The sequence below is a fragment of the Strigops habroptila genome, chromosome 9 (genome assembly GCF_004027225.2).
Source record: "Strigops habroptila isolate Jane chromosome 9, bStrHab1.2.pri, whole genome shotgun sequence".
In the NCBI taxonomy this organism is placed as follows: domain Eukaryota; kingdom Metazoa; phylum Chordata; class Aves; order Psittaciformes; family Psittacidae; genus Strigops; species Strigops habroptila.
Window position 1 is genome coordinate 17,090,084 of NC_044285.2, and position 26,797 is coordinate 17,116,880.

General features: G+C 37.8%; 2 protein-coding genes across 2 annotated transcripts in view; both read right to left on the reverse strand.

The window, feature by feature from the left end:
• Positions 1-1,421, reverse strand: part of ANXA2 (annexin A2) — a 38,424-nt gene extending 37,003 nt beyond the window's left edge. Inside the window, exon 1 of the mRNA XM_030498279.1 lies at positions 1,028-1,421. The gene's annotated coding sequence lies outside the window, so the exon portion shown is untranslated. The remainder of the gene's footprint in view (positions 1-1,027) is intronic.
• On the reverse strand, positions 789-26,751 carry ICE2 (interactor of little elongation complex ELL subunit 2). Its single transcript, XM_030498282.1, is given in 17 exon segments — positions 789-2,488; positions 3,136-3,394; positions 4,414-4,464; positions 4,556-4,640; positions 9,971-10,100; positions 11,529-11,707; positions 13,798-14,677; positions 15,184-15,368; positions 17,362-17,398; positions 17,400-17,467; positions 17,470-17,521; positions 19,041-19,160; positions 19,848-19,982; positions 21,577-21,696; positions 22,831-23,101; positions 25,618-25,722; positions 26,680-26,751. Coding segments are annotated over 17 exon segments (2,898 nt in total). The 5' UTR covers positions 26,709-26,751; the 3' UTR covers positions 789-2,296.
• Positions 26,752-26,797: the final 46 nt, after the last annotated feature.

Sequence of the window (26,797 nt, forward strand, 5' to 3'; positions counted from 1 at the left end):
ACATAACAGTGAATTAAAAAGCCATCTCATGTGTTGTATACAAACTCCAGATTCCCTACTTATTCTAAACAGATAAAAAACTACAGTTAGTAAACTATCATTAGCAGTACACTACTGTAGTAGAATAGCATACTATTAAGAGAAAGATGCAAGTCTTTTAGGCATACAGATATATAAGCAACTAAACCATACATTTCTAATATACAAAGCTGCAACAAGAAACTAAATTCCATACGAGTCTGACAAAAGTTTTTATATATACAAACTGAAAATCCCTTGAATCCCCACACAGACCTGGGTACCTGGCAAAAATGACTCACAGCTAAAATATTCCTACTAAGAGAGGTCACTAAGTGCTCTGAGGATTTCGAATCAGAACTACTTGTAATGTGCAAAGAGCTCTATGCCAGTTCAGCACGTCACTAGCATATCACTGCAGCTAAAAGAAGCAGTGGCCAAAAAAAAGAATAAACTGAATAGAGCTTAATATATTTAACAGTGAGGATGGTTAGGGGGGGATCAGAAAATGCATTGTATTTCACAAAGAACAGTTTTTCATGTACATTCATTGTTTAAGTCTCCTTTTAAAACCCCTAACCTAACCAAACCAAACCCAACCCCAGCTGTCTTCAGGATTATACAACAGGTATACCTAAGTAACAATCTGAGTATCTTTTACTTTCATGACGTTAAAATGTGTCATATCAAGCCCCAGTGAGAAGAATACTTGATCAGATGTGTGCACTTGATAACTTCCTTAGTCCAAACAAAAGACTTGGAAGATCATCTTTAAGGCATTTGTTTTTTATTTAAGCAGTTAATGCATACCAACAGTTCTCCAGAACATCATCCAAACAAAAACTGGCTCAGACATTTTAAAATAGCTGGTTTTGTTCTTTAAAACAAAAAAATAAATGGGAAAGAATTTATTGAACTCATTCTTATGGCTTTCAAGAATTTGTGAACTTTTCTAAAAACAATACTTTTAATAGAGGACAATACAGGCAGAAATCCAGAAAATACATACCATGAGTGATGACAGCGAATATAATTTTCGAGCCTCAGTTGCAAGGATTGTTTCTGTTGAAATTGTTTGATGAAACACTGAAAGTACATACCAGAAAATAGCTGTAATGCAAAGAAACTTTCCCTCACAAGCAATCATGTTAGTTATACATCACACAATACATGTTTATATACCAACATTCAAAACGGCTTTAATTTTTCCACACAACTCGTTCAGCAGGAAACTGCATGTCATGACATTGCTTGGCCTTTTCATAGACACTCAGTATTCCCTTCTCCTAACTTTACTCTGTCAGTTTCACTCTAATTTTGAGCAAATTGCTGATGCTCAGCATAGTCTGGTTGGGTTTTTGCAACGATGACCAAGGCCTTGATCCTAGCACTTGTTCCTCCAGGCAAACCTTATACCTCAGGTAAGTACTACTGCCACAGAATCAATAGAATAGTTAGGGTTGGAAAGGACCTTAAGATCACCCAGTTCCAACCCCCCTGCCATGGGCAGGGACACCATGTGCAATCTGAGATTTAGGCTATGGCCATTCAGTAATATAATAAATAACTGCAATATTCATTTTGAAGAAGCACCAGAATCCAAACAATTTTTGGAAATTGCTTTGGGGAAGCATAAAAATACCTATTTTTAAACTGTCTAGCTGTAATCCCAAGTTTCCTAGTGCAGTTTTATGGCATGTACTATTCAAATAAGCCCAGAATTTGTTCCCCAAACTCACTGATTACACCATCCTAAAAAGAAAATGTATTTTTAAAAGTAATTTAAAACCTGTAGGCCACTGTGTGTTTCAAAGGATTAAGTCATTAAATCCCAAGTTGTTCCCTTTATACATATTACACAAAGTAAAACAATTTTAAAATGTGTCAGAATAAAAATCTATAGTAATTCTGGAAGAATTAAGAAAGCTGAAAAGTTATTTTTTTGTTGTTATGTGGTATCAGATATTGCTGTCAACCACTGCTTCATTCTTCAAGCCATAGTTTTACTACAAAAATGAGACCAACAGAAGATACTTTTGTCCCCTAAACAAAGCTGCAGACACTTCCTCTTTTCTCCTCTGACTGAATTTGAGATTTCCAATTGAAATGTGTCCACTGAGGTAAGAAAGCGTTGAAGGTTTACAGAATGTTTCAGCTATGGAGCCACTTCCCCTGCCAGTTTGTTCTGGCTCCTCTGAAGCTGCAAGAAAGCCTCAGATATTTTGTTTTGTCCTGTCCTATTCCAGGCCACATTTATCACAGCATGGTTCAGCTATTCCTACGTCAGTTGCATTTTGTTGTTCTTCATTTTCCACTTTTTCTTCATCATTCTTTGTTTGCAGTAATTTCTCCTCAGCTTCTTTGTAGCCACACCTTCATTTCTAGCAGGCTTAGCAGGATTGCCTTTTGTTTCCATAGCTACTGGCTTTCCCTCATAGGGTGTGTCAGACTGTCCTTTTGCCCCCGTCATCTAGACACAAATGAAGAAAGAAAAAGAAATAAAACAAAACCCCCCAAACAAACTAGAATAATCTTAAATCTGTATTAAGCATATACGACTACCTTCAGAGAACTGCCTTCTCCTTGTCATTCCAGCCAGGCTCAGAGGCCGCACCTGCTCTTCCTGCCACCTTTCTTGCCTACATGCCTGGATTTCCACTGGCAGAAAGTGAAGTTCATGAGGTAATGAGGAACTCTATTTTACCTCTTATGAAGTCAGGATGTGGCTAAAACATGTAAACTGGGCCTAAAATGCATTTCTTGGTCCACTAAGCTAGACAGAGTTAGCATGTGGCTTTTACACGAGTAAATCTATGCTGAAGATAAGTAACGCTTGAAAAACTTCTTACTTCTGAAGTGTTGTACTACCTGTTCAAAATGCTAGAGCTGACAGTGGGATCTCTGGGAAATTTCCAAAGCATGATATACATCACTTCTTCACCAGCATAAATTACAAAGCAGGCTGCATTCCTAAAAAATTTCCACAAAATTTCTATCAAAAGGTTCTTAAAATGAAGACAATTAATTCTTCTTCCCATCATAAATTCTATTAAAAAAAAAACGAAAACCCAGCAACAAAACCTGCTAATCTGCTTTTCCATCAAGTGAGCTACTGACCTTCTGTTTCCACGTGGCTTCCTGGGGTGCAGGTGGAAAGGTGCATGGAACTCTTCCATGACTGATGTGATAGGGTAAAGGGAGGCTGGGATCTAGTGGCACCCATGGGACTGAAAGAGTGGCAGGTACGGTAGGCAGATCACAATGAGCTTTATGTAAGTTATATGATGCTCTTGTCGTCTTGTCAAGTGAACTCTTGTAAATTGCAACTGATGAATCTCCTGCAGCATGAGTCAATAAATAAGAGCCCTCCTGCAAACTAAAAAGATAAAGTTCAAAATGAAAATTACTATTTAAATGTTTTCGTTTTGTTTAATTTGGTAAGGATAGCTACTAAGTTCTCCATGAAAAAAGAAACATCTTCAGATATTTACTTACCAGTCCCTGTTTTCTAAAAAGACTATGGACAAAAGAGCATGAATTAAACTGTATCAATAAATACATACTGATTCATGTGTTTATAATGTGTTCATAATGTACTAACTTATCACCAATGTACAGATTGTCATCATATTCAACAAAACAGTTAAGCATACACTATAAACTACTTGTATTTGGCAAACTAATTCTTTAATCAGCACCTTACAAAAAAGCATAATGCATATGTGGACACAGACACAAAGCAAAGGTGTGCTTTAAATGTATGCAGGATTAAACAGGCTTTCTGGAAGGTAAATGTCAACTAACTGCCCATATCAAAAATCTTAGCCCCAAATCACAGAACTACCCAAATTCTGAAGTGTGGGGAAACTCTTCTGTAGTTCGAATTAAGAGGCTTCACACACAGTGCAAGAAGCCTGCAGACAGAAAGCCTTGAAGTAGCTAAATAAAGAAAGGAGCAAGAGAAAGGTTGCAACATTCTACAAAGACATACACTGTTGTTAAGTCAAGCTGAGCAGAAGGTAACACAAACAGTATTATTTCTGCAGATGAACCAAAAATACTAACAAAACCTAGAAGTCCAAATTTTTAATGCCAGTCCACACACATAGTATTAGTGCTCACTCCTATGAACTGTTTAATCAGTGTCCAGTCTCCTAAGTGGTTCAGAAAAATCAAGTTCTTATTCTTTTGCATAATTTATACAAAACATATAACACTAAGCACGTTTTTTTACACAGCACTGCATTATGCCATGCTAGACTTAAAAGAATGTGTAAAACCTTTCATGTATCTGAAGAAATAAAACCCAAAGAGTAGACAAGCATTCTACATAAGAACTAGGATGTGCTAGGTAACGTTGCAAACAAACAGAGTGAACAAGAATGGAGCACTTACTCAGACACTTTCTTCAAAATATGATGAAGTATATTCAATGAATTTGCAGGCCTGCAAAAAAGAAAACAATTACAAAAATAGGAACTTGTGAGGCTTGTGAGTGTTTCAGGTTCATTGGAAAACACCTACTAAAAATACTCACTTTATCAATTCAACTTTTTCTCTTAAAGTTTCTGGAGAAATCTTTTCTAGCATAATAAGCTTTGATGTAAAAGCATCAATACGTCCTGAAAAATATTAATTGCATTAAGACACTAAAAATAGAAGAGCAAAAATACAAAGCCATAATTTGCAGACCTAATGCATTTTAAAAGGAATAAAACAAATTGTGCTCTTTTACAGCATAGAACAGTGGAAAGTGTTTATCAATGTTGCACAATATCAGAAAGTAAAATGTCCAGCCACTTGCAGTACAGATGTCTGTATTTGGGCTTTCTCAATAAGGGAGATGCCCATGATTCCAGCAAATCTTACAACCTGGGGGATGTCTGGGATATACAGGCTAATTTTGCCATTGACATCTTATCAGTTTATCTTCTCAAGTTCTTTTGTTCCTTATCACTATGCTTCCTCACTGGACAGATCATGAAAGCTCACCTTTTACAACATATTTGCTTTGAGTTTAATATACTTCTTTCTCTATTCTGATACGTTACACAAACAATTGTGTTATCTGATCTTCTGGGGACTCCATACCTTCATCTCTTGATCCCCTCCCTCCCCCCCACCTGAAATACTACAATTTACAATTGAGGCCTTGTTCCTGGCTAATTGTTACATACTACTTGTCTGTGACATAGCCAGGAGCAGCAATTCAAAGCTCTCCTCACCATGTTTTTAAAATAAAGGCTCACAAGAACAGCTTAGCCCATGTTTCCACTTGATAAGCAATAAAGATCATTAGCATAACTTATACACTGATATGGTACCTGTGCCTTACCTTCAGGTTCTTTCTCATGATGAGGTTTTCCCAGAGATCTGTTCTATTCAAACTCCCACAGGAAAGATGAGGAAAAGGCAGCACAATAAAATGCAACCTACTCAGTGGAATTTACTACCTTATCACAAATCTGCTCTTGTAGGAAGTGTAGATGCTTCAATTGCACAGTTCAAACTGCTAAAGTAATGCATTTCACATTCCAAGCTACACATTACTATCAACTTGTTATGTGTAAGAAGACCAGGCAAGAACTCTGATTTTAATAAAATTAAAATCCAATAGGACAATTAATTCCTTTTAAACACTGTACATTTGTTACTTTTCTTGATATCAGTATTTGGTGCAAGACTAAGCAGCTAGATTTAATATTCTTCATTGCTGACTAGAGGAAAAGAAACTTGAAGTCATTATTAAGATGAAATAATCTGTGCTCTCTATTCCTTATCAGCCTCTCCTAAACCAGAAACCTCTCAATTTCTAAACTCACTGATAGCATAGGTGGGGAAACTAACTACTCATACCTAAATTATATTACTGTATTTTATAGTGGACAAGTGACTGATTAAAAACACTTGACATTCAGTAAGTTACCCGTAACAGTAAGTACTTCTTTCCAACCCATTTTTCAAAGAATCTTTATTTAAAGGCCAGTATTATCCTATTCAAGTGAAGGTAAACTAGTCTTTCTGCAGTAAGTTTTGCTTAGGCACTTAATGCAAGTAAGTGAATACATGGCCAGGGTAAAATGTTCCTATTAATCAGCAAAGTTTATCACAACTTTGTTTACTGCTTAGATCAAGTACCAGTATCATATTTGAGAAACATGTCACAGAGATTAGTCCTTTTGCAGAGGTAGGATTTCCTATCTGAGTAGCAAAGGGACTTACATCAGCAACTGAGCAAGGTGCGAGGAGGCTATCACTCAAGTTTGTTTGATGATAACATCTCTGCTTTTGTGCAAACAACCACCACCTGCCTTGAGAAGGTACTAAATAAAAAGTTCAGTTTACGATCACACTTTGCACTTCCTGCAGGAGCCATCGTTACACTTCTGTTTTCTTTCTCATCTCCTGAGCTAGCAGCACTGCTGAGCCACTGCACTGAGCTACGAGATTCCTCCCTCAGCCACAGCGATACAACACAAAAGAACAATGTTGGACAACTAAGGGGCGCAGATCAATGTACAAAGAACTTCCCATCCATACTTATTCGGCAATATGAAAGATTGTTGAAACAGTGGATTTTTTCAAGATCCAAGAACTCCTAAGCAATTTAACACTGAGGTCTGCTACATGCTCAGAACTTCCATTTTAGAGGCTTCACTTAAGATCTATATAGTCTCAGAACTTTTCTGAACAAGAATGCAAGTTGTAAGTACTGTGTTAGTAATGTTTTCAAACAGTTGACCTGTACTTCCACACTCACACTGTGGGCTAAATTTAAAAAGAGCAGCAAGTCTATGGCTCTACTGTAGTTGACTTAAAAAATCCTTTATTATAGGATGCAATATTTCACTTAAAATAATTCAACTTATAATACAATCTGAGAAGTGAAGTCTTCTTACATGTGTCTGCTTACAACAAACACATAACAGCAGTAGTCTTACTTTCAGGTATCAGATTAGTGAAAAAGAAGTTGTCCACAATACAGGGATATTCTCACCTTTAAAGAATGGTCCCTGGAGTTTCAGCACAAAGAAAGAGCCATTTAACTAAATCAGGACACTTGCAACACTGTATTTTTCACAGCTCCCAGAAACACAAACTGAAGGGCAGAATTTCACAACTACTTTGCATTATTTCTCAACCAGAGCAGGAAGAATCCCTAACTAGAATATGACAACAGTTTCCTATTAAAAGCCATGGTGGATGATCTTTCATCAAATGGACTGATTAATTCCGCATGTTTTTTTACCTACCTCTATTAGAAACTACATGGCAGTGCCAAAAATCTGCAGCCCCCAGTTTGACTACCTGAATCAGTCACATATTCTGTCAGTATCAGAAGTTGGTGACATGCTGAGAGTCCAACTCTATTTGTAGCAGACTTTTTTAGCAGTGGTGGGAGGGGGCCTGCCCCACGCGTCCTGCACTGTACTGATTTACTGTGGAGAACATTGCCAACCCACAGCCATCCCGTGCTTCCTCAGAGCACACAGAAGGAGAACCCCTGTGGATCCCAGGGTTTGCTTCTGGAAGAAGCACTCCAAAAGCTGAAAAGCATCACTGGAATGGCAAGTGTTTCTCAATCCCAAACACAGAGAGTGCCTGTCGGAGGCCAGGCCAGTGAAGCCTGCCAGCCAAAGGCTCCATGTCCCTTTCACAGCCAGCACATATCTACAAAGGAGACACTGAGGAAGCTCTGTATCAGAAGGGGATGGGCATTTATGCCAGAACAACTCCTGCAGCATGCAGCCTCCTTCTCCGCTCCCCAGAGCCTCTATAAAAAGGGGTGTTTGCTGGATGAGCTGTCTCCAAACTCCTGCGCACAAGCCATATGTTAAGTATACTGGAACTGTTGGGAGATTAGATAAGACTCTGCATTCCTTCAGCTTGTGTACTTTGTAAGCAGATTAGCGCTCTCTCCAGTTTCACTATTTCCTCACACCGCTTGTGACTCTGGGAATGTTAACAAAAAGAGAGAACTGTGTGCATTATTATCCATTTATGAGGATTTTTTTTAGAGAAGGGAAAAACCACAGCATATACTGCTTTTAAAATTTAAAATTAGAAACAATTTCCATCAAATACGGACAGCAGACAAAGATTAATGCAACTGGCAAAACTATCACCTCAAATACATTAGATTTCACATAAACCTTAAAAATCAATGATGGGAGGCAAAGTTTGTATGTAAAAATTAGGAAAGAGAGGACTCAGCATTTCTAAAATAGTATTCTGATGTGAGCCTCTAACATCAAAAGTGTAACTGAGTGCCCAAGTGGAAAGGTTGGGCAACCACAGCCACAACTGCTGCCATAACAACCGTAAAAAACAGTCCCCACTCAGAACACAGCTGCTCCCTGTACAACCAGGGCTGCCCTCAGTCCGTAGCAAGGGCCAAATATACTCTAAAATGCCTTTTGACTAACCACTTAGTTGCAGATTTTCTCTTTTATAACCTAATTAATTACAAGATAACTGGTGTCAGAGTGCTCTCCATATATTAAAAGGGTTGTTAAAATAATCTGGCAACATTCTTTAAATGCCTCATTTTCATTTCTCCACAGAACATATGTATCCTAAGAGACATAAAAAACTTCCCTGACATTTAAAATGTCATTGTACAAACACATATACAGCACTTTCCTCAGGACGTTTTGTTAGTGAAGCTTCCCTTGTACCACTGCATTCCGAGTCTGCACCATGGTTTACATGAGTTTGGATAAATGGCCTTCACAAGTAAGATATCTTTCTGATAACACTTCCATGTTTTTTATCCCCACTTTACTATCTTTTTATTTTCTGTGCTCAGAATTACAACTGTCATCTCTTCTTCATGAGATTTGCAGTTTCCTGCTTCATTCTCACTGAATGTATGTTACTTCTCATGCCTAAATTCTATTACATTGCCTCCTGTTTCCATCTGACGCATGATACAGGACAAGGACTATCAAGACCATCCCTTTGACAGGGATGTTTCAAGTCATATCATGCAATAGGAAAGTAAATTTCATGGATCAGTTAGAAATGAACAGTGGAAAACCCAGTAAGTGTGTTCGTTTAAGTAAGATCATTCAGTGTTCAGAACCCCTGAGGAATATCATAGCTATGGAAAGAAGTTTTCAATAAACGTATGCTACGTATTTTTCTTCTTCCTGTTTGGAATTTCATTTCTGCAAAGCCAGAAAATTATCTCCAGTACCTTAGATGTAAGACACATGTACGCTGTTTTTAAAGCATGCAATTTCTCTTATTTCTGAGCAACGGAACTTGGTTGAGCCCTATCTTGCTTGGTTTTCCTCATTCTTTTGCGTCTTATCTGTCTGCATGTTATCAGTGTAGAAATATGAACCCTATCGCCTGTTTTGAAATAAAAACAAGAAACATTTGACCTTTTTCCATACTGCAACCTCAAAGGCCAAGGAATCAGTATCCTCTGAGCCACATACCTGATCCTCTGTCTTCTATTTTGGTATGTAATAACAAATATATTTAAAATTATTTCACAAAATGCTAAGATATACTCATAGCTCATGTCATCAAGAAGTATTTTTACCAGACCTGTGATAATTAATGGTGTGTATGAAAAAAACCCAGAACCAAAAAACCCTCCTCCCCAAGCCCAAAGATACTTTAAGTCATGAATATTACTAACTTCAGAGAATTAAACCCACACTTTAGAGATACATTTGTCTTTAAAAGGCAAATAAATGGAGTTCTTGAAAACAGAGATTACTGGATGCTACTCATCTAAACCCAAAGTTGAAATAGCCTAATTCAGCACCCAACAGAAATTTTATACAAAGCACTTCTAAGATAAAAGTGAAAACCAAAATTAGAAAGTTAAAATAAATAAGGACATATGGAATCTACCTTTAATAATTTTTCTCTTCTGTTATTCTGTGAATATTCACTCATACACATTTCTTAAGCAAAAATCAACACATGAACTTACCAATATAAAATAAGCATTCAGAATGCAACATACTTTCTGTCCACAACTGACATACTTCACTTTCTGTAAGAGCTTCAACACCGTAATAGGCTTGATATTCTAGTTTTGGCAACAGGAATATTGGTGTATGCTATAAAAGTGAAGATACAAGGAAAATCAGCACTCACTGTCCAAAAACTATCCACAATTGAATTACAGTTTGCAGTTGATAATCAGCACAGTCTCTCACTACAGCTGAAGCAACAAAGACATCTCACAGACTTTGTGTGATGGCTCCCACTCTATGAACCCCACACTACAAACTTCAGACTACAGAGCCTCTCTGTAGAGGAAGGTGAAATGCCTGGGCAAGCTTTTACACACAATATAATTGTGCTGCTCAGCCATTTTTCCAGACGTTAATTTGAAGTTCACACTTGTGTGCTCCACTGCCCTCTGCAGGAATTCCATAAAATCTACATTAATATATTGCCCATTTGCTTATTATTCCCGAAATCCTGACATTTACGCCCCTCGTCAGAATCTCACTTGATATTAGAACCTAATGCTTGGCCTCTCATTTGAGCTCAGAAGCTAACCTTTGCATGTTAACACTAACAGAGAAACGCAAACCTCTTCTCTCTGACAAATCACAGTTTAAATTCCAGCAGGCATTTTTAAAAAGAAACAACAGGGCTCAATTTGTGATTAACAAACTAAGCAGCTACTCACAGGCACTTATATCAGTGGACCAATAGCAAAGAGATGGCTTTCCTTCAAAATAAGTTTCCAAGACAGAATCTTAGAAGTAATCCAAGTTACGAAGATCTATTTCCATTTCAACAGAACATAAACACGTCACAAAATGCCTGCCTACCACAATTCTGGTATTCTGGGGATGGAAATACCGCACCAGAGCTGCTGAATAATTCAGGGGACTCTTGACAAAATAATAAATTACTCAGGATTCCAGAAGGAGCTTTCCTTCTCCTGATGTTACAAGTAATATCTGGATTATGCTTGCATTTAAAGCATTTTATTCCGTAAGAAAAACAATTCGCTAAGATGTATACCATGGTCTTTTCAAGCACAATGAATAGGATCTCTTTTTATCTTTAAATGTGCCCTCTGTTGTTTGTTCTATTTCCTATTTCTCTGCTTAACTAGGCATAACAGCAAGGCTGCATCCTGCTTGAGAATCTTTATGATCATGAACATTCTCAAAGCCTCAGGCTAGAACCCTAATTACTGCATTAACTTTTAAGAATAGTTCAAACTGACATTAGTTTACATGAGTATAATTACCCATGCATACTACTGTAATGCAGCTGTGGTACAAAATGCAGAATCAAATGTGCTTCTCTTCTAATCAAGTAGGTTTAAAGAAATCACGGATTATTCTTCCCTCTCTTCCTACAGCAAATATTTACTGAAAGAAGACACACACTGTAGAGTTACAATTAAATGTACTAATTGTCAGTGAAAACACAAATGCTGCGAAGGGCTGAGAATACCAGAGATGCCAGTTGAGCACAACTGTTCAGACCAAAACCAACAAAGCTAACAGCAAAATCTGTACCTTTTGGCCTTTCTTCTTCTTATGGTTTCGTGGCAATGACTTCACTTTTTGCACACTGCAACGTACAAGTAACAACAGGTCATTCAAACTGAAGAGCTTATACACAAGGTTGCCATCCTGAGGTGCTTTATACTCTGAAGGGTCTTCTTCCAGCATCTGAAGTTCATTTGGCAGCTTTCCTACAGAAAATAAATAAAACAGAAAATTACAAACTTGTACATTCTTTACCATGAAGCCAACATCTTTTTTGGTTGGTGTTTCTTTGGTTGGTTGGGTTTTTTGGGGGGGGGGGGGGGGGGGGGGGGGGGGGGGGGGGGGGGGGGGGGTGGGGGGTGGTTTGTGGTTTTGTTTGTTTGTGGTTTATGGGGTTGTTCTTTAACGGGATCTGTTTTGTTCCCTAAGATTTTGGGGTGAAAACTGTCTCAATAAGGCCAAAAAATCATTTATGTATTGAAAAAAAAAATAATTTGGGAAATGTCTGCTATGACTTTTAAAGACTCTGGTTTTAAGTATTCCCCCATATTTTATTCTAATCATTAGATTTCTTACTCAAAGCGAGCTGTGAGACTCCATTCTGGTACAAATGGGGTTCAAAGGCTGGTTTTTAAGCCACAGCCACTCAGCACAAAGGAAAGAAAAATTTTATTTACAGTGAATGCCTCCTGAGAGCCACCATCCATTTACCAGTTACTGAAATAACTCGAGCCTCAGGTTTGGATGGTAGCATAAGCCTCTGTTCCAAACTGAGCTTGCTTCAACTTCAATACAAGCATATTCAAGAGAGACATTTATTAGATCTCCAAGCGCAGCTCTGAGGTAGATTAACAAACATCCCTGCATCCCTTAAAGATATTTTAACAAAACATTTAAAATAAACAAGAATAAACTCCAACTTGTTTAACATTATTCCTTGAAAATTTATCCAGTTCTGGTCTTTGTCTACAGGTATGTGTCAAAATTACAACTACAGATAGGTACGGCTGTAATGCTATGAACAAATACACTTAACATTAAATTCAGTATACACGTTTTCAAAGACGCACATAAACTCTGCATGAGATATTATCACCCAAGTGACCAGAAACAATTTTCTGCGAGTAAAATATTTAACTTAGTTTTGGCTTTCTGCAGAAAAGACATGCAGAGAGGTTTAGCAGCTTGCTATAGAACTTTCAATTCGTAGAATTCAGCTTTCTATTCTTCTGCAGTCACACAGCCTCTTAGCAACATTGCTTTCACTGCCTCTATAAAAAATAAAAACAAATAAAACATGAAAAACCCTATTATCTAACACCTGAATTTCATATTCTGGCTTTTTAAGAGAAGGAGAAAAAGGAAGAGTGCCACACTGCTCAACCCTTCAAACTGAGGGAGGAAACATGGATTTTTAGTAACTACTAAAATTCAGTTAAACTAATAAAAATATAGGAAGTGGTCACACAACTTCAACCAAACCAGAATCAGTTAACTGTTTCCATTACAGATCAAGTAAATAATGAAGATTAATTCCTATGTGATCAATTGCACAGCTAGTCAGAAGATACCAGCAAAACACGTTTTCCCATCAAAAAGCATTGATTCCCTGGAATTAAGTATTTGAGAGAGAGTTTATCTCCTGATGCAACCTGCCTGGTTTCCTGTCAATTTACCTAACGCAATGAAGTGCTTCTAACTTCAGTTGTACAGAGCTCAGAAGCAGCTCAGGCATGTGAGAAAAAACCTCACAGTTCATGGAACCTAGGATGCTCAAGACTTCTAGTTCTTGGTTGAAGTCTGGGCGTAGCATCGGTTCAATTTCCAGCTAAATGCCTGACAACTTGGTGAGGTGGTTTGAAGCGAGTCTGCATTAGTCTTCTGGAACAGACAGCTAGGAGCTAAGAAACAGCAACTGAATTAAGTGTCTCAGAACTTAAGATACCCAGATTTCAAGCTTTCTTTCAACTTTTAACTGCATAATTTGATTAAATTGTTCTTTTACAGAAAATGTAAAATAATTCCATTGCTGATTGACAAGAAACTATTTTTTCAGACTACTCAAATATTTGAATTTCTGAGGAAAAGTAACTCATTTCACTACTAAATGATTTTGTTTCCTTACATAAAAACTTATGTAAAACAACTTAAACACCCCAAACAATTATGTGACATCTCTAAATAAATGTAAGAGAGGTACTAGCAGGATGTTCATCAGATGATGGAGTTAAAATGTTTTTAAGTTTTACCAAAAATTTGAGATTTTACTCCTTACGCAACGAACACACTTACTTACTCTTTGGCAGTCCCTGAAAAAGCCAAGTCCAGGTACTTCTAGATGAGCTGCTGGGGTTTGAGGCAGGGGCTGGCAGAGTTTCTGTGCTGGAGGTCACCAGTGGTTTTGGAGACTGAGGCGCATGGGCTGGCGTAGCACTAGAATTATCACAGCTCACCACTGGCTGTTCATGAGCTTTTTTGGAAGGTGACTTGAGAAGTTCAGTTTGCATTTTCAAGATCTGTCCAACAGGATCAAATTCTTTGGAGAACTTTCTCGTAGCCTTTCTGGAGGCACTTTTCCCCTGATCTATGGTGTCTGAGCAATCAGTCATGGTTGCTAATGGAATCTGGGTAGGGGAGGGTGATTTGGCAGCCGCTGCTGAGGTATGAGAAACAGCGTCTGGTACAGTTGTTTTGCAACAATCAGTGTTTCCACATTCTGTATCAATTATCAAACACTCTTCATCTGTGTCACTACTGCATAAAGAAGCGTAATTCTTATTTTTTCGTGCAGCATCAGACTCTTTCTTATAACTAACAGCATCAGCTAGAGTATTTAGTTTTGTTTCATTGTCCAATACTTCTTTGGTCATAACATGCTGTGCTTTGTTCAGTCCTACCTCCTCTGAATTAAACCTTTTATGAGATGAACTTTCTTCAGGGCCCAAGCATAGAATGCCATCTAATGATGGGAGCTGTGTGCTGGCATATGCTGAAACTCCTTGCTCAGAAACTTTAGCAGTGTTACTAACTGTAGGAAAACTACTTTCCATTTTAGAAGTTCTTGAGAGCTTGACTGCTGCTCCAAAAGTTTCCAGTTCTGTAACGTCACCATCAAAGTCCATCCCTGTGTCATCTGGAACAGGAATCTTCCTGTACTGGTAGGTATCAGAAGACATCTTAACATAGGGAGGGAAAAAAAAAAATATCAAAAAAAACCCCAAACAAACAAAAAAACCAAGAAATATAAAGTGTTCATTACAAATGAGACACTGTCAAATTGAAAACATGAAAAATGTTCTACTATCCATATTTTGACTGTTGGGAGAGAGAAGAGAAGCAGTACTCAGGAAAAAAAAAATTCTAAGTTTAATGTGAAATATCTCAAGTCCTAGGAGCTGAAAGGCCTTTCAAAAGAGAAATAAAGTTCATAGAACTTTGCCCACTTAAATAAACTGATCAAAACACATTTCAATGCAGTGATAACTAAAGCTGAGATGCTGATGTTATAGAAGCATTTAAAGGAAATAGACAGACATTTTAAAACAGGATCTGTAACTCAGCGGTAGAAAAACTACTAACAGGAAACCTAAACTTTCCTTCATTATCACAGAACAACTAACTTAGGAATTGTAACACAGGCTTTTGGTTTTGTTTGTTTTTAACAAGAGGTGAAGCTACATACGTCCCACTGAAACAGACTGTCCTCAGCTGGTTTGTCCATCGATACATCAGAAATCGAAACGTAAGACTTTTTAGTTGCTAGGAAGTCCATAGGAATTTCATGGAAGATTTGGTTCCTCTCTCTTACTGTCATTTCTTTTCTCAGCAGAGGTGAATCAACATAAACCACTTTAGCTGGTTTGCTACCTTTTCAAGAACAGGAAGAGATTAAGTACATATTAAATGAAAGGAAAAAAGACTGGTGTAAAGTTTAAATAAAAAAAAAAACCCAACCTTTAAATTACAGTCAAATCCATTCCACATTCACAGTGGAGGAAATGAAAAACTGTCCTCTTGCTCATTAACAATAGAAAATAAAATTATGCCCAGGGACAGTGTGAATTATTAGGATCCTGAAGCAGCAATACACAGCACATTAACAGTCAATCGTATTTAAAATGCAGTTCTAAACAGAGAATTTGTAAAATGAGAATTTAGGATTCATCATTCCTTATACTGCATTGTATCATCAGATGTATTCTGTTTGCCAAAAAGATTTTTTCTCTTCCTTTGATGAACCTCAATTTTTACTTATTTGTTTAGGTCCATTGCCAGGAAGTGACTGTCATGTTTTATAGCTGTTCCAAGCAGTAGCTATGTCCAGGCTTTGCTGCCACACTCTTTTGTTCAGTCCTTAACACATCTACATTTGAATCATCCATAGATTCATCCCAAAACTATGACACCCTGCCCAGTATTATAACAGAAAGCAAGGCATATGTGAACATAGTATCACTGCTTATAGAAAAAAATAATCTGTGGATGCCAACAAGATACAATTAATGCAAGAGGTGGGTGACAGGGAAAGTGGAAGAGGAAGGAGAAACCCTTCAAGACATGCTATACATTATTAACATATACTGAATGCCCTTTAGGTGTTAACTGTGGATCTAAAAATAAAGTTAAAAACTGTAAAGTTGATAGAGCGTATCTTTACAGAGAAAGTAATTTCATGCAGAAAAGTGCAAAATTTGTAAGATTTGGAAATACCCAACAGTGTATTTACTACTAGTTCTGTTATACAAATTCATGTGAAATGCACACAACATGGACATTCCAAGATAACAGCCATTGTAAATACTCATCATGAAAAACCCCTACTGTATGTAATAAAGAAAAAGGGGGTAATGAGAGGAAATCTGTATTCAGACTTCTGATGGAGTATTTGACAACTCAAGTGTAGCGTTCACATGAGTTAATCAGCTTATTCAAAACATTTCCTGCTGCAATTGGGAGAAGCAATCTCCATGGACATTCATTATTTATTCATTATTCTAGAGTGTAATTAGGTCCTTTCAGTTACAGAAAACGCCTGCTTTTTGTTTTTCCATAAAACCTCAGAATTTCTCTTTTTTAGCTTATTGAAATCAGTTCACTTGACAACAGCTTCATGCAGTTGTGTTCTTTCCGAGGAGCAGAGCTTACGGTTTTGAAAAGCAAGAGGAATATTTAAACTGATTTTTTTCCCTCCCTAAATGGAAATAGGTGTATGTCCGAATTCAATGTTAATGGTGATACCTCTAGAGGTGGTTGCTATTCTCAGTAACAGGGTGTAGAAAACTATGAAATTACCTTCCTATCAGCCTTCCTCCGCAAAGGACAAGCTATACCAAGGGGTTTTTTAAAGTTAATTTTCTTATGATAACTTTGATTAAACGTTTTTCCTTACACCACAGAGGTCTCTGACTCCTTACAGAAAACAGCTGAAAACCATTTACTTCAGATTGTTTGTCCATAAAGATGTGTTAACTAAATAATTCAAACTGTATTACTTTGTTTAATTCCTTAAATTAAAACATGGAGTACTTGAGAGAAACTATTTTCTTACAGCTGCATTCTAGAGCGCTGCTGCTTCAGAAAAGTAAAACATACTGAGCTTATAATTACAATTTTGGATTTTCATTAACCCTCAAGCTTCTTGCTTTTCTAAATAAAACCAAAATTAAACTATTCTATTTACTGCATGAACTAAACAGGCCTAACCTTCTACCTTCCCCACACCTCCCCAACCCAGTTGGATTTACTGCGATTTTCTAGTTTCCTGCCTCTTCTAGCACCGCTGCTTGAAAAGATTAAGAGAATATAAATAAAGGTTCTTAAAGGACAAAACACATAGTTTTATAACAAAAACATACATAACCTGCAACAGGGAATCCTTTAAATGCAACTGGAATTTCCCCATTGTTCCTTGTAGTTCAGTCCATGATTATTGAGTAAAGTAAATAACGACTGATTACTTAAAACAACTGAGGACAGTATTTCAAAGCAAGTTTTTCTGCATTTGAATCTGAACTAATATCCTAAACAGAAAAAAGTTACAATTTTTAAGTTTTTAATAAAAACACAAAAATTTAAATACATAAGAAAATTCCCAAGCCCAAACAAACATGGATTAAACACCCAACAGCCCCCTCCCCCAAACACCAACACAGTGCCAGGCTTCAGAACCAAATGAAAAAGCAAAGAATTGCCCAGAAGGTTTTTGGCTGAATCTTATGCATCCACCTTGCAGCATGAGAAAATATGTCTTCTAAACTTGTATCTTTCAGTTCATTTCTATTACTTGGAATTACTAGGTTCAATAGGAGTTTAGATGATTGTGAAATATGGCAGTGCATTGCGGAACAAAAACAAAACCCAGCTTCAATCACACATGTATTACAGATCTTCTCACAAGTAATAGCACAATAAAGACACCTAACATTACAGTTAAAACTGCACACGTGTTTCATTACAGATATATGAGGGATCTTAGAACAAATATAAACCCACAAAGATTACAGATTCAGAACTGAAATGATAAAGATGTTGAACATTAAGAGTAGAAGTTTCCATGAAGTGAGGAGGCAGGGAATGTTCACGAGATGGGAAGAGAATGTCAAGAAGACAACAGAAGCCCAGGAGCACTGAGGACCGTAAGAGAGAAATAAGAAAAACCTAGCTACGTTCTTTTTTCTGCCACCTGAGACATCATCAGAAATATTCTCTTTTATAGCTATGACATCTCTTTAGCCACGTATCATTCTCACTCTGTGTCACCTCTGCTACTTTCTCAAGCAAAAGTGTCTTTGCAATCACAGTGGCTCTGTTGAAAGTTTGGGGTTTGATACGTGAACAAACTCCATAAAATAGCAGATAACAAATTATCTGGAATAAACAGTCACATAAAACCAAGTTCTACAGAATGAAAACCTCATTGATTTTCTCTGTGGAAGAATACACAAGGTGGAATGGAATATAAAAAGTGTTCAACTCAGAAATGGAGTTTATGCTGTTTAGCAAAAGAAATTCCCAAGGTAACCTACCTAATCACCTTTTCGGAAAACTTGACAGTCTAAAGTATTACTTCTTACTCTCAGGACTTCTTTTTTTATATCAGAACCTTCACACCTCCCATCGCATTCATATGTGTGTATACACACTCACATATGCACAGAAGCCAGCTTAGAAATTGCAAGGCAAAGTTTGAGAGGAACAAACTGTAATAAACAGTTCTCTCATTGTGTTCCAATTGCGTCCAATTTAAGGACCTCTGGTAATGTTTCATTGAGGGAACAGAACAATCTATCGAGAGGGTCCAAAAGTTTACAATCCAACTTTTGAGAGGGCATTGTGATTGCTATACAATGAAAACCTAAACAAATACTGATATAGTGTATGTTCCTATGCTACAAGATGTGCAAGATGAGGGAAAAAAAACCCCCAACCAAAAACACCTGCCCCAGAAACTTAATGCTACGCCTACATAACAAAGGACCAAAGTGCTCTCTTCCTTCAAAAATAATGCCTTTAAAATGACCAATAAAAAGGTTAGCTTACAATTGTGCAATGATCAGAAGGCCTTTTTTCTGGAGTTATAATAGCTGTAACACTTTTATAATCTGTGGGCAGCTGAACAGGCATGGCAGGGAAATCTGTTTTACCACGTCTTGCCGTTCCCTTGAAGAAATCAAGCAGTATCAGAAAGCAGCTTTAACTGAAATCATGCTGACCCAGCACTGCACTTCTTAAAATGAAGAATATTAAGAACTTATGCAGGTGTATTATAAAGTTAATGTTATATAAAAAAACCCCCACTATTAATGCGATATTTTTATTGCAAATATACAGTGAAGGGTGTTAACAGCCTGACTACCAGAATAGGGTCCTCTAAGAAAGATGGGGAAAGACTTTTTAGCAGGGCCTGTCAAGATAAAATAAGGGGTGATGGATTTAAAATAAAAGAAGTTGAGAGACTGGATGTGAGGAAAAAAATTGTTTACAATAAGGGTGGCAAAATAGTGGCACAGGTTGCCCAGAGAGGTGGTGGCTGCACCATCCCTGGAGACATTCAAGGCCAGGTTGGATGTGGTTCTGGGCAACTTGACCTAGTTAAAGATGTCCCTGCTCACTGCAGGAGGGTTGGACTAGATGACCTTTGAAAGTCCCTTCCAACCCAAACTGTTCTATGATTCTATGAAAATAATTTCATTAACATTTTCATTAACAATTTCAATTATAAAATGTAACTCCTAACTCAAGCACCGAATACTTGTAAAAGACCGGAATACCTGCATTACACAATCCAGATGTAATTCTACTTATTTGTAAATAACATCAAACCAATACATCTACCCATGATATTACCATCACAAGAAGATTTTTTTCCAGCCTAAATGTCAACTGAGTATGAAACTTTCCTCCCATGATACTCATGATCTCCTGGACCGTGTAAAACTCAGGATGCGTTTGCACATGTCCAATACAAGCACGCATTAATTCCTAACATAAAAAGAAAAAAGTTTATGCAATTGTATTTTTCATAAGAATTCCATTTAAAAGTTTCTTCTGCAATTCCAAGTTGCATTTGCATAGACTTTCCATAGAGAATACAGATGTATTTATCACATTACTCATAACAGACTTGAACAACTTTTCCAGTTAGAGACAGTATATAAAAACCTGAACACCACTACAACTCAATAATACTTTTACAATCACTGGTATTAAAACTGAAACATACTCTAAATTCTCCTCAACCCTTCATATGTGAGGCTAACAATGTACGGACACAGGCTCAGACCCGTTATAAAAAAGAAAGCAAGAAAATGTTTAGCACTGTGCTAAACCAGGGAACTACTTTGTTTTCAGTTTATTTATCTTGGCTTTTAGAGGAACCAGGATTTTTCGTGTTACTACCCAGTTTATATTAGGCCTAGGTAGAAGTCACAAAGGTAAAGACATGTATGTGTTGAAACTTGATTTCATGTCAACTTTAGATCCCAAGATAATCTTTTCTGCTATCTTAATTATATATTTAAAACATTTAGGTTTTATTTAGTAACTAGAATGAGTTATTTCTGCAAGTATTGCCTAAAACTAAATATGTGCCTCTTTCATTTTTAACTCAGGAGATAAACTTCAACTTTGGAGACACATTTTGTGACCAGAAGACAAAATCACTTTGAAAAATAGACACAAGATATAAAATTACAAAGCCAATCTCAATTTTTAGGAAAAAAGCAGGATTTTTGTCGTTCACACATAAGGACTGTATGTTAACAACAAATATATCTTGTGCACGAAAAAGCACATAACAAAGTGTTATGGTGAAATAGAAACAGTCCTTCTGAATTTAACTAAATGCTCTACTCTCTAGTGAACACATTTATTTTGGTTTTATTCTGTAAAAGAAAGTGATGTGGCACGCACTACTAAAGACTGAATTTTAACAACAGTATCTAAGTTGGCCATTTCAACTAAGGCAAGAGACTATGAGGAAAAGAAGCAAGAGCAAGTGAACCCACTGATAAGAAAGTTTAATGAACCTGTATCCTGGAATTCTTTTCCCAAAATGTGCAATTAAACCAAGAACGATATATGAAAATGCGTTCATGTTTGGTTATAGAATCATCAAAGCAAATATTCATAACACAGCATGAGCTTGCAGAAGTAGTTTATAATTAAAGCCTGAGCAACCTCTGATTAAAGTGACTTTGTAACATGGTACTGCGGAGGAAAGCTTAACGTTCTGTCCAGCAGTGTACATTTAGGAGCAGCTTGTTAATGTAAATGCACACTTAAAATGCAATTTCTCCCTTCCCAAATGTGAAGATGTCATTCACTTCATTGACGACTAAGTCTTTGTCAGTATTGTATTCAGAGACCTCACTTACATCGTATTTTATTGGCTACAATAAACCATGCGCCAAGCCATGTTGCACAGCATCAGGGAAATGGTGACTTGTCTCATGCCAGCACGGCATCAGCAGTTCAGGGAACATCAGATCCCATGAGCAGCGCCTATGTATCTTAACTGCAATTCCAAAATGGTTATTTAAGAAGAGAAGCAATTAAACACAGTACTAGTAGTTACCTCAGTATAACGTAGTGCATCTTCAGAGATGGTATCATAATCTTGGGCACAGCTTTTTGCAGCGTTTTGGGCAAATTTCATAAATTCTGCAATTTCACTGTTTACTACTTCTTTCATTTGCTGGGGGGAGAAGCAAAATATCTATTTTTTAAGACAGAAGGGAATCCTGTAGCCTAGGTATGTAACCAGCAAAACTTCCAGAGAGGTAGTACATGTGATGGTAGGAGGGAGGGCACAGATTCCACTTGCTGCTCAATTTGGCAAGTCTCTGCATATGTTCAGAGTTTCACTTCTGTAACAAAAAATTTGTAAGGCCCATTTCCTTAAAAAAAAAAATAAAAAATCCCAAACCACCAAAACAGGACCCCAGCAAACAGCAAGCTTCTTTTGATCATACACTGGTGGTTTATAAAAAGAAAGGTTACAAAACATTGTTGGAGAAAGTTTACATGATAAAGCCACAAAGAAATTTGAGCTCCGACTTCATAAGCAATTACATTTTAAGTAACACCACAGCAGGTGCTGATTTGCCCAAGAATGACATGCCCATTGTTACAGCATAAAATAAAGGAATTAGCATTAACAAAGCAGCATGGGAAACCAAATGTATCGGCTTAAAAACATTTGCTGATTAATTACATTATACAGGATTCAACTAAAATGATGCTTCCTACCAACATGAGACATAGCCTTTAACTACTTGCTGAGACTAAACAGCAAGTGTGACCTTGTGCCTTTCTACTCCCAGAAGCATTGATGTGGCAAGTGTAGAAGGTCGATGCACAGGTCCCCTCACATGCTAATGAAGAAAGTTCCTATTACAGGGTGCTATCAAAGATCATATCAAAATGTATCCATCTCCTAGCATTACACAAGGGTGCTACATGCCATTAGGAAATGCTAAACTCACAGTAAAGTCAAAGCCTAACTTCCTTCTCATAAAAAAAGTGCGTTTTCTAGGGGGTGGTGGCTGATCAGCTATCAAAGATCTACACTTACCATCAGTTGCTTAGACTACTAAAAAAAAAGATATATAGAAAAATCCACCCCCCCCTTTCAATGAACTAACCAAAACCTCTTTCAGTTTATATTAAAAATGTTATCCTGAATACTTTGTTACTATTCATAATACTATATTTAAAGGAAATTATGACAAATTGAATTTAAAAATGTTTCTGCTATGTTTTCTTTAACTCTTTGAATCAAAACAAAAAAGGATGACTCCATCTGTGATGTTCATATTTACACACTTACCAGATACGTGAATAATTCTCTCTGACTTGCTGCATTAACTTGAAAATGGTTTGGGGTTTTTGAGTACTTAGTCATCAGATATAGGTATGTTTTCTGCTCCTTCTGAGTCAAACAAGAGGTAAATGGATAGGGGAGTCTAGGTTCTGGAAAAGGATGATCATCGGTTGTGGTTTTAGCCTCTGCCCCAAGTAGATCTGCAGCTTGCACGCTACAAGTCGTCTGTCTGTTTTCTGAAGAGTTTGCCAATGCCTCCGCATTTTTCTTTGCCTCTCTGAAAGAGAAGTAGTAAATAAAAGAACGTACACTTTTCACATTTGCTATGTGAAAATATTTGCTAATATTGTTAATAACATATTTGTTACAATTAATAAAGGCAGTCATGCAGGCCTAAACTGCAAATCCAGCAAAATGCACTGTGAGAGAGTGTACTATTGCAGCTCCTCGTCTATGTCATGGGAATTCTCTTATTCTGAAAATCCACTTGGACGACCAAACTAACCGTTACTACCAACAGCAGGTTTGCCACTGCTTGAAAGATGGAAAAAAAAATAATATGGGGTATGTATTGGTCTGTATAGTATTGAGGTGACAAGCTAAATATGAAACTCTCATTCTTTGTTCTAGAAACACCCATTATTAATGAAAACATACAGAGTCTCCACATTTCACCATTCACTGATGCCTGGTGTTCAGAAACAGCTCAGAAGGGTCTCGCTTATGCCTCAAAGTTATTGTAAAGGAGAAGAACTTAACTAGAAAAAGCCTTTCTTTCACTGGAAAAGAAAAAGAAGTAAATTAAAAATGCTTTATTGTAACACTGAAATTCTGAATTTCAATGAAGAAATTCCTAAGAAGAGTACACGATTCAAGAGTTTCATTTTCTACTGTAAACAATGCTGAAATCAGCAGCCAAAAAAATAATACTGGGCTAAGTCAAGGGGTGAAGCTGCCCTAACAACAAAGAAGTAACATCATATATTTGGTTCTTAATAAAACACCAGTATATGAAGGCCATCTTTGCGCTGCTCCATTTAAAATGACTGCTCTTAAGAGAGAAAAATATTTAAGGTTAACAAAATGAACATTAACTGCTGATCTTGGAAAAAGCATATTTTTAAGATACGATTTCAGCAGTAGAAAACATCTCCAGTGCCATTCAAACCCAGCAGTATCACATCTACAGTTCTTAATAACATTTCACAGCTGTCTCTCTGAATACGAGAATGTGTCCATCCTCATGGCACAAACTGGCAAATTTAATCAAGCTGCAGCAGTGACAAGATGCTGACTCAGATATGCCAATGTAGGAACATCAAGAAATTCTAGCAGCTTAAATTGGCTATATACAGCACTGAATGAAATGGCAGCACATCAAGATCATTTCAGTTTGCAGTGCTGTCACAGTCTTCATCAGGGTGCAAACTGAAATAATCTGACTGAGCTTTTCTGTCCATATTTACAGCATTAGACTTCATTTGAGCCAACAGCTTAAATTTTCCCACTTCATTTTATAAGCAACCTGCCTTCACAGCTTCTATGGTGACAGGTATTTCCTGAAGCATGTGTTTCTCTCAGAAACCCCAATATAAAAATTGACAAATTTCCTCCAGCTTTTACTTTCACATTTTGCCTCAACAGGTTCCATTTCTCTTCCTCTAGAGTATGGCCATACAACCCTGTTCCATCAGTTTCTGAATTTCTCTGGTTGCAGCCTCTCTTCTGGCTATAAACCCAGTTCTACCACACACAACTAAACATAATCCTGCTCTTGAGTGCAGCCATGTCTACTCCAGAAACCTTTTTCCTACATCATCTAAAGGAAGAGCCCCACAGCAACACCCAGCATACCCAGCAGCAAGCTGTCAGGGTGGGCTGTGGCCATCTCTGCCAGTTCAAGGAAAGTTGCTCCAAGAGAGACGAACCGGAAAAACCTTCCCTAGCTAAAGATGTGGGACATGGAGTCATGTGTTGTAAGCAGGTATTCCCCTCAAATGCACATTCTTAAGTGACAGTTCATATACAAAAAATACAGTAATTCCCCTTCAAAACAAATTATTCCTCCACATATACTGAACTCCCCACTTAGAGCACAGTAGCTACCTTGGTCTCCATCCACACTCTTTGTGGTGGTTCATCCACCATGAGACACTTACCACTTGTACCTCTCTACCAGATTAATGACTTCTTAAAAAGCCAACAGCCTAAATAATCCTCCAACTTCTGAAATTCAGCAGCATAAGCCATACTTTATGCGAAAAAAATGCTGACTCTTAATTCAACTCCAGAAAAATAGAAAAAAACATTAAAACTGCCTGCACCTACTGTGTTCACATAATTTCATTTCCCATTCTTCAGCTAACACTGTCCACAGTTTCTTCATTACTCAAGGAAATTATTGCATCTCCACTGTACCTATGACAGGGTTGAGAGTGCTGGCTAATTCCAGAAGATACAAGTAAGGAGGATTTCAATGTACACTATTATCAGCCTACTACTAAGTGAGAAGACACAGACAGACAGCAAGACATTAATTTCTAAAGAGGATTAGGACTGGTTCATGGGTTACAGGATCCTTTCCCTGACCAGTTAAGAGTGTGGGTCAAACTTCACCCCTCTTTGGTATGTAAGAAGTGGCAAAAAATCAACAAGCACAGACCAACTGCTGGACCAAGGTGTCAGTAACACATCCTGGCATGCCAGATAACACACAGCTTTCCCCCTAACATAAGGGTGTGTATTACTAGGGCGACAACAAACAGCACGAAATCATAATATACCACAATATACCTGTTTGATAAATGCCATAATTCAGAGAGGCTCGGAGCCAATGAGTATTTTTCATAAATTTCATGCGAGAAAAACACTTCACTGCCATTTTTTGGTGAAATATCCCTGATAATGAAACAAAAACAAAAAACAAGAACATTACCATACACAAAATAATTACAGACCCCACGTGCTTCTGAGAAACAAACAACAGATTTATTAAAATAATAATAAAAAAGCTAGCTACAGCTTTCCACATTCCCGCTATATGGAAGTTACATAATTCCCTTCTGGTTTTCAATAGTAAAACCCATGTGTCCTTCACAGTCCAAAAATAACAATGTCAGTATAAATTCCAGATATAAATTCTAGGTCTGGGGAGAGAAATTCTGATGGAGTTACATGCTTCCAGGTGCTCATTAATCAAAACCAAACATTGGGTTGAACTTCTGGAATTTTGAGAATAATAAAACAATATTGTTCTTATATTTTTACAAAGGAGATAAATTTTGTCTTCTACACAGACCTTGCGTTCTAATTATTTTGTTTTAAAGACAGCCCTTCCAGTGTACAGGGTTTTCATGATGCCAGTCTTCCCAAACTATTTTGAAAGGTGTGAGGAACGATTTATTTCTGTCTTCCTCATGAATAAACTAACTCAAACCCAACTCACCTCTCTAGGCTTAAACAGCCAAATTACTCCTGTGTAGGGCTTTTCGTATTAAAAACAAAAACAACGCCGTAACCCCAATTCCACATCGTGGATATGCATTACTTAACTACCCCTCATTTCTGACCGTACATAAGCATGCCGGACAACTCCCCCTCAGGGAAACGCTGCACATTTCTCCTTGCTTCCCCCGAGAGAACGACACACACGGCTCCATCCCTCCCGCTCTCCCTCAGCGACGGGGCGGAGCCAGCCGGGCGCGGGAGCGCAAGCCCGCCCCGCGGCCGCCGGGCGCATGCGGGCTGCCGTGCGGTGTTCTCTCGGAGGGCAGCGGGGGGCGAGGGGCCGCCTTCCCGCGCCCCGCTCCCCAGCGGCGCCCGCGGGGCTAGGGGCGGAGGGGCAGGCGTACTCACCAGCTCAGCAGCGGCCCCTTGGCCGCCATCTTGGCGGCGTGTTCGCCGGCTCCTCGGGGCTCTGCCGCGCCAGCCTGCCTCACGGCATCGGCCAATCAGCGCGCAGGATTAGGTGTCC